The sequence below is a fragment of the Clarias gariepinus genome, chromosome 11, assembly GCF_024256425.1.
Source record: "Clarias gariepinus isolate MV-2021 ecotype Netherlands chromosome 11, CGAR_prim_01v2, whole genome shotgun sequence".
Classification (NCBI taxonomy): Eukaryota; Metazoa; Chordata; class Actinopteri; order Siluriformes; family Clariidae; genus Clarias; species Clarias gariepinus.
Window position 1 is genome coordinate 10,807,480 of NC_071110.1, and position 10,021 is coordinate 10,817,500.

The following is a 10,021-nucleotide window of genomic DNA, read 5'->3' on the forward strand; positions in this document are numbered from 1 at the left end:
TTATTTACGCCCATGCATTTAACTGCATGTCTGCTTTAGGTGCGTTTCTTGTTTATTGGTGAAAAAATCATGTTGACTCAGTCTTGTTTGATTATTTTGGTCTTACTGCTTCAATCAGAAAGAATTGTTAAGCATTACCCTAGTGTTTTGCCACTATAGACACAGTAAGGAAGTTATTCACCAGATTCCCAGTGGCTATGAATTAATTTGGCTATTGTACACTGCATAAAACAACAGGGTTAATTCCCTTTAAAGGAGACATGAGCTCCTTTAAATGATAAAAGAAAAAATATGTAATCTGACCTATTATCTATTTACTAAATCCTATTTTTTTTCTCTTTCGTGTTGACAAAAGAAAAATGTAAAAAGTAGGAATCACCAGGAATAAGTCAATATAATATCACGATCCCTAAATACCAATTTCATCTGAATTGCCATTTTGTAAATATGATGTTTAAAAAAAAAAAAAAAAAACCCAATTCAATATTATTTCTTTCTTCTTCTAATTTTGGAGGTGCAAACAGATACAAGTTAAAAAATTCTGGAGATAGTGTGGTGATACATGAACAAAAAACAAACAACAACATAGATGCATAACTGAATTAACATATCCTATCTCCATTAAAATGCCTATTTCTTGTTTTTGTCTTTTTTGTAATCTGGTTTTGTCCAACAAGTGGTGCTGTTTTAAACTTTAACCTGTATTTTTAAAATTTTTATGCTCTATAGTTCTTTAAAAAAAAAAAAAAAACTCAGCTGCATCCGTAAGCAACTTTCATTTAAATTATGCTAAAAAAAAAGTTTTTTCATACTTTTTAAATTGGCACAACATTATGAAATGCCTTTGTTTAAAGTTTTCCCACATTTAAATAAAACTTTAAAAATTTATGAGATGGTTTAAAACTTTTTTAAGATTAGCTCTGTTTACAGGCTCTGTTTTTTTTTTTACTGTATGTCCACTTTTGACACACTGCTTAGGAGTGTTGGAGCTCTCTGTGACTGTGCTTGCAGCCTTGTGCTGCCATCTGTTGGTACTTACTTAAATACTTAAATAGTCTCAATTTTTGGATAACCCCTTATATGTGGCTTAGTTATAAAGAAATCAGTTACAAAAAATACACACACACACACAATCTGGTATGGATTGCTTCTTGAACCTTTATTAGGAATTAGTTTCTAATAAAAATGATGGAGAGTGACCTTAGCTGTTGATAAGGACAGAATTGTCAAAAACAGGAACATAAATTACTGAGATCCTTAAGGTCACCATGAAGCTGTTGGCTGCCTAGTTGCTGGCAACAATCTGGTCGATCCAGTTACGGAGGTAGGAAACACGGGCGTAGACAGCAGGGGCGCGCACGTTGCAGTTGGTTGTTCCCCAAGACACAATTCCGACCTGATGCCAGGCACCACCACTCTGACAAACCAGAGGGCCACCAGAGTCACCCTGCACATATCACCAACACCAAACACATTAGCAGTATAAAAAAGTGACATTGCTACACTACATACTGTGCATGGGCCACTAAGTGCTGTTATTCCCCTACATATTCCAGTATGTCACATTCCACATGATCACAGTGGTGTCCCGAAAACAAAACAAAAAAGTCTTGTTAATTGTGTTTGTCCATTTCAGCTCACCTGGCAAGAGGAAACACCAGAGGCTCCAGCACAAATCATAGAATCAAAGATCCTGTTGCCCCAGTACTGCTGGCACTGTGCTAAGCTCAGTATAGGAAGGGCGGTCTGCTGCAGAATATTTGGACTCGCTAAACAAAGAAAGAAAAAGAAATTACAGAGAGTAAATAAAATCAGAAGAGCATGGACAGTAACAGAAATCACTGATCTAAAAGGGTGACTTGCGATAATGCAAGAATGCAGAAGGCAACAGTATTATAAAATATAAATAAAAAAATCTTATTGTTTTTATTGCATTTGAAGTGGGAATTGCAGATAAATTCTATAAGGCTGTAGAAAAATATTTTCGCATTCATAACCAGGCAGAACTTGACCATCAATTTGGAGAGGGAGATGAAGGGTGGCAGCATGGTGTTGCAGTGGTTTGCACTTGGGTCTGCATGCATGTTCTCCCTGTGCTTGGTGGGTTTCCTCCGGCTACTCTGGTTTCCTTCAAAATATGCAGATTAAGCTAATTGGCATTCCCAACTGGCCCGAAGCGTGTGTAAATGAGAGTGTGATCATATGTGCCCTGTGGTGGACTGGGGTGTCCTCGACGTACTCTGACTTGAGTTTCCAGAGATATACTCCCAGTATAGATGATCAGTGATCATATGATGTAGGGCTTGATTTGTTTTCCTCAATGTTGGCATGGCACATTATGCCTTATTTGCCCAATGATGTCTTACATACAATAAATAAAGAGGTTTCTTAGGGTGAATATCTATAGCTGACATGCTAGTAAATGCACTCACATGTGAAAGCTGTTTTGCCCCAGCCAGTGGTTACACAGCGTGTGCCAGTGGGAACATTGGTAACAGAAGTGGCCAGGCACACAGGAGACACACGGTTGGTCAGCTGAGCTGGAGAGGACAGCTTCAGCAGGGTGATATCATTGTTGAAGTTCTGGCTGTTATAGTAAGGGTGGGTGATGGCCTGTGGAAGTTTGAAATGTACAGTATATACATAAAATAGATCTGGAAAGATTTACTAATATGAGACTAAATCATGCAACTTTTCAGATTCTGTGTTGTCGGTGTTTATAGAGATCAAATGCTGGCGTTCAGTGAGAAGAAAAGAAAAACAGCTACAGTAGAAAAGAAAAAACATGAATGAATACCTTGGCAATGGTTTTGATTTGAATTTGCTCAGCACTAGATGCGCGATCATGCTCACCGAGAACAACGCGATGACGTGAGGGCCTACATGAAAAAGAGGAAAGGATGAAGGTCATTTAAGACAGAGCACCAAATTACAATGAGCAGCATGAGTATGGTGGTGGAATATGGACACTGTTATTTACACCACACGACAGTGGGCAGCAGTTACGACCCAGTACTGGCTGATGAGGGATCCTCCACAGAAATGGAAGCCAGTTGTTTCCTAGTTAGAAAAGTTACATGTTAATGATCCTCTTGGGCAATTTCTGTTTTTATTTTGGAATTAACATATATACTTTATATAACCTTACTTATATATACTGTAGTATATTATATATACTTGAATTTTATATACGTACATATATAAAATGATATATTGATTTAATTAAATATATTTAATATGTAAAATGTACAGTCAGCCAAAATAAATTATACACACTTTGACATATATATGTCATTCATATATATATATATATGATGATAATATCTTAATGATACTATTTTTTTTAAGTGTGTATAATTTGTTTAGCTGACTCTCTCTCTCTCTCTCTCTCTCTCTCTCTCTCTCTTTATACATATACAGTGGTGTGAAAAAGTGTTTGCCCCTTACTGATTTCTTATTTTTTTGCATGTTTGTCACACTTTAATGTTTCAGATCATTAAACAAATTTAAATATTAGTCGAAGATAACACAAGTAAACGCATCATGCAGTTTTTAAATGAAGGTTTTTATTATTAAGGGAAAACAAAGTCCAAAACTTCATAGCCCTGTGTGAAAAAGTTTTGCCCCCTAAACCTAATACCTGGTTGGGCCACCCTTAACAGCAACAACTGCAATCAAGTGTTTTCAATAACTTGCAATGATTACAGTGGTGTGGAGGAGTTTTGGCCCACTCATCCTTTAGAATTGTTGTAATTCAGCCCCATTGGCCGTTTTATGGTCATGCCACAGCATCTCAATTGGATTCAGGTCAGGACTTTGACTAGACCACTCCAAAGTCTTCATTTTGTTTTTTCTTTAGTGATTCATGACACTAGAAGTGCACTTGCTGGTGTGCTTTGGATTGTTGTCCTGCTGCAGAACCCAAGTTCGTTTCAGCTTGCGGTCCCAAACAGATGGCCGGACATTCTCCTTCAGGATATTTTGGTACACAGCAGAATTCATGGTTCCATTTATCACAGCAAGTCTTCCAGGTCCTGAAGCAGCGAAACAGCCCCAAAACATCACACTACCACCATCATATTTTACTGTTGGTATGATGTTCTTTTTCCCGAAATGCTGTGTTACTTTTACGCCACATAATGGGGACACACCTTCCAAAAAGTTCAACTTTTGCCTCATCAGTCCACAGAGTATTTTCCCCAAAGTCTTGGGGATCATGAAGATGTTTTCTGGCAAAACCGAGACGAGCCTTTATGTTCTTTTTACTCAGCAGTGGTTTTCGTCTTGGAATTCTGCCTCTGTCTCTTTTTTATGGTGGAGTCATGAACCCTCATCTTAACTGAGTCAAGTGAGGTCTGCAGTTCTTTGGATGTTGTCGTGGGGTCTTTTGTGACCTCTTGAATGAGTTGTTGCTGCGCTTTTGGGGTCGGCCGGCCTGACCTTCTCCTGGGAAGGTTCTCCACTGTTCCATGTTTTTGCCATTTGTAGATAATGGCTCTCACTGTGGTTTACTGCTGTCCTAAAGCTTTAGAAATGGCTTTATAACCTTTTTCAGATGGATAGATCTCAATTATTTTCTTTCTTTGTTTTTGAATTTCTTTGGAAATATTCTAGCTTTTGAGGATCTTTTGGTCTACTGTACTTCACTTTGTCAGGCAGGTCCTATATAAGTGATTTCGTAATTGCGGACATATCAGGCCTGGCTGTGGCTAGAGAAATTGAACTCAGGTGTGATAAACCAAAATTATGTTCTAACAGGGGAGCAAACACTTTTTCACACAGGGCTATGTAATTTTGGATTTTGTTATCCCTTAATATTAAAAACCTTCATTAAAAAACTGCATGATGTGTTAACTTTAACTAATATTTAAATTTGATAGATGATCTGAAACATTAAAGTGACAAACATGCAAAAAAAAAAAAAGAAAATCAGTAAGGGGGCAAACACTTTTTCACAACACTGTATATATGATGCTTCTTTAAAATAATAAGTTAAAATGATAATATTTTCACACCCAGCATTAACACATCCAGTTAAATGTTTCCTGAAATATTTTGTTACCTGGAGTGAAACCTGCCAGGGCCAGGATCCAGACACTGCGTTCTCACCGTTCACAATCCTGTTGTAGCCACTAACTTGAGGTTTAATTGTGGGCACTCCACATCCTATGAAAAAGGAATAAACAGAAACTCACGAATAAAGTTTAAATCAAGGTAAAGCAGAAAATCTTACAATGGAGTTGATTATGTTTCAGAAAACTTGCCTAGTGTGGAGGCCACAAGAGCAAGGCAACTAATGATCCACAGCATTGTGTAGCTGAGACACTATCCTGCTATTCCAGAGGACCTGATACTGGCTTTATAGTCCTTGCAGAAGCTGATACAACTGGGAAAATGTCAATGTGGTCTGACACACCTGTAAAAATCCCACGACCCAGGAATATTTATAACTTACATTCATATCATGTTTATTATAGTCACATATAGAATATTAACTTAACCCGGGTCTAGAAACGATGTGAATCAGATCATCTGTTTATGTTTATTCAAACAAATGATTGTTGATAACTTATATTATTATTATTATTATTATTATTATTATTATTATTATTATTATTATTATTATTATTAATAAAATATATCACCTTTAAAATATTTATTCCCTTGTATTTTGTCACTCCGTAAACAGTGTTCTTATAAAACATTCTGTAATCTTATAGACCCAATGTGGTATAAAATGATAATTACATAACATATGTAATAAATTGCATACATTATATGTACTGATATACTTATCACTTTATACCACACAAGGTCACTGTGGTTACAGAATGAGAACACTGGTTACAACGTGACAAAACACCATAATAACTAAAAACTGACAATATTATTGTACTAGTCAAAAATTTTGACACAAGTTGGGATTTATTTTCTACATGAACAATACTGTTTTTTTTTTTCCAAAACTATTAAGTAACACAAATGTCATTAGGTTAGCTTTTCTGGAACAGTTCTTGCATTTGCAAAACCCATCAAGCACCATGATGAAACTGTCTCTTATGATAACCATCACAGGAAAGCAAAACCAAAACAAACAGCACCACTAGAGCCGTTATAGGGCGTTTAAAAAAATTATAATTAGCAGACGCATCTCAATATCAACTGTTCAAAGGAGATTATTGCATATTTTGGATGCCTTCAGTATTATTTTATAGTGCAGAAAGAAAGAAAAATCAGAAAAGACCATGGAATTAAAAGCTGTGTCCAAACTTTTGACTGATATATTACATTGACTGGTACGGTATGTACAGTCAGGTTTAAAAGTCCATCTTTTAATTATATGTTTTTCTGTAAAAGCAACATATAATCTTCTTCTACTTGCCACTAATTATTGAACATAAATGAAGCCAAAAAAAACAAAAAAACAAAACCATGATTCAGGAGCTTGCCGATCCACCTGTAGCAGCAATAACATAAAAAAATAATAGTTTCCTGTATGACTATCAGTCTCTCACATCATGTCAATTTTACACAGTTTAATTCTGCACGTCACAAGGTTACTAAACTTGGGGCAGCTTCCATAGTTATCCTTCCAAGTTGAGGTGTAACACCCTGCTTAGACAATTCGCCATCAGAACACCAGAGGGTGGCCTCCCCTAGATGTTAAAAGACTTTTCTGTAACTCAGCTCATTGCAATGTGCCTAGGGGACATGTGTCTTTTATGTGGGAACAAATGATCAGAGTTCCCACATAAAAGACAAATGACCCCTAGGCACATTGCAAATCCTTATTATTAGCATGGCATGTTCATTTGGATGACCATCATGTGTTTACTGTCCTGTTTGTTCTTATTCCTGCCCTTTCCAGACCCTTTGTTTGCATTATTGATGCCTCTGTCAGCAACAAATCCTGTAAGTTGCAAAGTTACAACTTAAAAAACTGTAAGTTTAAATTTGCTTAAGAGCCCAACAATGGCACCCTTGTGGAGCTGGGGATCAAACCACCAATCTTCCAATCGCTCACTCAGTGTCTTAGCCCTCTGAGCTACCACTACCCACATCTTGTTGATATGACGGAGTGTAATAGTTAAGATAATAATGTTTGTCCTTGGAGTTGGGGTTTTGTAAAATGCAAACTACTGTGTTTAAAATGCTGTTTGGCAAGAAAACTGACTTGATGTGGAAACTGATTGGAGCAGCCTTAGCTACAGGGACATTCGATTTGAATAAAAGTGTGATGGCCACAGTGACAATGTGACAATTATGATATCATTGCCATGGGGTTAATTACTTGTTGAGGCTGCATGTTGATCAGAGGGAGCGCTCTGGTTTTCATATTTCTCCTAGTTTATGTTTGTTTTGCACATTCTATGACATGTTTTTCCATTTGAGAGATGAATTTGGGAAATGGACACATATTCTCTATTTATTTGCTATTTTCTGTTCATATTCCCAGAATAAGCACAGTTGACCTAATGGTACTTCTATAGAATAGTGTTTGAATTTATTTCTTCACTTATTTCTTAACTATATGTCATAAACTGTAAGTTGAGTCCATTTCTCCCAAACAGAAATGCAATAATATGCAAAAGATGCAAAAGTGCGTGAGCTTCAATAATGATCAAACACATGTTCACATTTATAAACAACATATCTGCCTCCTGCCAGTAAATCCCAAAGTGGTGAAGCCTAATTAAACAGCTAAGACATAATGACATGCATACTGTAAATTCACACACAAATTTGATGTTCTATGTTCAGCAGCTTTTTGTGTTAGGTATTCCGAATTCTCTGGCCAAACATGTAGGATCAGCCACAGGGTCCTGAACCCCGGGCACTGTTGATCCAGTGGTTAGCCAACCCAATCACCTTTTTAAAACCCTGTTGATTTACCAAAGAAAGCTGCTGCTGATGAAGTTAGTTGGGCTTTTTCTATTTTCAGAGTAGCAGTCAAACAAATAACGGTCTCCCTGCCAATTCACATGCTAACACAGCACATTCATAGAGCTGGACAAAGACCTCTGAATTATCCTGAACTGGAATCTTGCTGGCACAGAACCAAGTCCATTACAATTACAGGACAAAAATAAATTAAGTAAAAAATTATTAAACGCATTATAATGGAGAAATCACATATCCAGGAGAAATCACATATTCGTACACCATCTGAGATAACCTTTCTAATTTCCCTTAAACACAGCTCAAATGTTATTATTTTTGTCAAATAAGTTTTTTATTCAGTCATCCAAGAACATTGCAAAAATCACAATTTTCAGGATTAATTTTCTGATATGCATACAAACGTACCAAAACAAACAGAGAACAAATGTTAATTTTTTTTAAAAATCTTTTGCAAGTAAAGCAATTTTGTATGTTTTATATTTTTTAGGGCTCAAATAACATTGCAAGCTAACTTAAATGTTCACTGCACACAAACACACAAGCCGAAGATAGATAGAAAGAGAATCCATTTCATTTTATTAATGAGCCACCACTGTAGAGGAGCACATCTGTAAGGAAGTACAGCTACTGTACAAAAGTGGATGTAATGGCACAAATAATCACAGCTTAACCTAAAGAACACATTGTGACCAATCACTACAAAATGCACTGAAAAACAAAAATAACAACAACAACACATGTCACAGAAATACCAGATTTGGTCACAAGATGTATGTTGGTCTCAGTTGGCACTGGCTGGCATTAACAACTACTTAAATGAGAGTGCAGTGTGAAATGTGCTGTTTGTGTGTAGCTGATGCTGGGATTTCTCTCTCGTCTTCTGGTGTGGTGTTAGGTTTAGTCAACCTCCTCGATGGTGGGCCCAGAGTTAGCACTACCACCTGCACCTCCAGGGAACCCACCTGCGCCACCAGGCATTCCTCCTGGCATGCCCCCAGCACCTTGGTAGAGCTTGCTGATTATGGGGTTACACACTTTCTCCAGCTCTTTCTGCTGATGCTCGTACTCATCCTTTTCTGCAGTCTTTGGCACAACAGACAAAAAAAAGCAAACAAATCAAATAACTACAAATGCAATGTTCAGCACTGTGGAATTATGAGCACTTTTTATATTCTGCTTTGTTTTCATAAAAAGCTCTTATATCTTATATATACTTAGATATTTGATGAAAAACTCAAAATCTGTTGTGGTTTCATGTCTTTACCTGGTTTCTATCCAGCCAGGCAATAACCTCATTGCACTTGTCCACAATTGTCTTCTTGTCCTCAGCACTGATCTTGTCCTTGAGTTTCTCATCCTCCACTGTACTCTTCATATTAAAGGCCAAGGACTCAAGAGCATTCTTGGCTGTGACCTTATCCCTTTGAGCATCATCCTCTGAACGGTATTTTTCAGCCTCTTGCACCATTCGTTCAATGTCCTCCTTGGACAGACGGCCTGAAAGAGCCAGAAGTTATTAGAGCGGAGAAAAAAATAGAAAAATCTAGGTGTGTTTCTAAATCTCAACTGTGCTGATACCTTTGTCATTAGTGATAGTTATCTTGTTCTCCTTGCCAGTGCTCTTGTCCACTGCAGACACGTTGAGAATGCCATTGGCATCAATATCAAAGGTCACTTCGATCTGTGGCACACCTCGTGGGGCAGGGGGAATGCCTGTCAGCTCAAACTTGCCCAAAATATTGTTGTCCTTGGTCATGGCTCGTTCTCCTTCATATACCTGACAAGCAAAAAACACTTTATTATAGCAAGATACACTGCTAAAGCCATTGACTTATGACTGGGTATCTGTCAACATAGGGTACCTGAATCAGCACACCAGGCTGGTTGTCTGAGTAGGTTGTAAAGGTTTGAGTTTGTTTGGTAGGAATGGTGGTATTCCTCTTGATGAGCACAGTCATAACACCTCCAGCTGTCTCAATTCCCAGAGACAAAGGAGTGACATCCAGCAGAAGAAGGTCTTGAACATTTTCTGATTTATCGCCTGACAAAATTGCTGCCTGGACAGCTGTATGGAAAGGTTTAAAAGTCACAATACACCATGTAATGAGAGATTTAAAAT

The 10,021-nt window shown here is 37.3% G+C and overlaps 2 protein-coding genes across 3 annotated transcripts in view; both read right to left on the reverse strand.

Moving 5' to 3' along the window:
- Window positions 1–1,138: 1,138 nt before the first annotated feature.
- On the reverse strand, window positions 1,139–5,370 carry LOC128533138 (chymotrypsin-like protease CTRL-1). The gene is made up of 7 exons (XM_053507364.1): window positions 5,265–5,370; window positions 5,063–5,166; window positions 2,981–3,060; window positions 2,798–2,879; window positions 2,433–2,613; window positions 1,642–1,769; window positions 1,139–1,447 (listed from the first exon to the last, which is right to left on the reverse strand). The coding sequence occupies exons 1-7, from the start codon at window positions 5,308–5,310 to the stop codon at window positions 1,286–1,288; spliced, it is 783 nt and encodes a 260-aa protein (XP_053363339.1). The 5' UTR covers window positions 5,311–5,370; the 3' UTR covers window positions 1,139–1,285.
- A 2,843-nt stretch (window positions 5,371–8,213) lies between these two features.
- The window catches only part of hsc70 (heat shock cognate 70), a 5,597-nt gene continuing 3,789 nt past the window's right edge, over window positions 8,214–10,021 (reverse strand). Inside the window, exons 5-8 of one of the 2 annotated variants that reach the window (XM_053507369.1) lie at window positions 9,765–9,967; window positions 9,481–9,679; window positions 9,167–9,399; window positions 8,214–8,985 (exon numbers count right to left, since the gene is read on the reverse strand). In XM_053507369.1, coding sequence (XP_053363344.1) covers window positions 8,800–8,985; window positions 9,167–9,399; window positions 9,481–9,679; window positions 9,765–9,967 — 821 coding nt within the window. In that variant the 3' untranslated portion in view covers window positions 8,214–8,799. The remainder of the gene's footprint in view (window positions 8,986–9,166; window positions 9,400–9,480; window positions 9,680–9,764; window positions 9,968–10,021) is intronic. The other variant, XM_053507368.1, reaches the window with a different exon arrangement.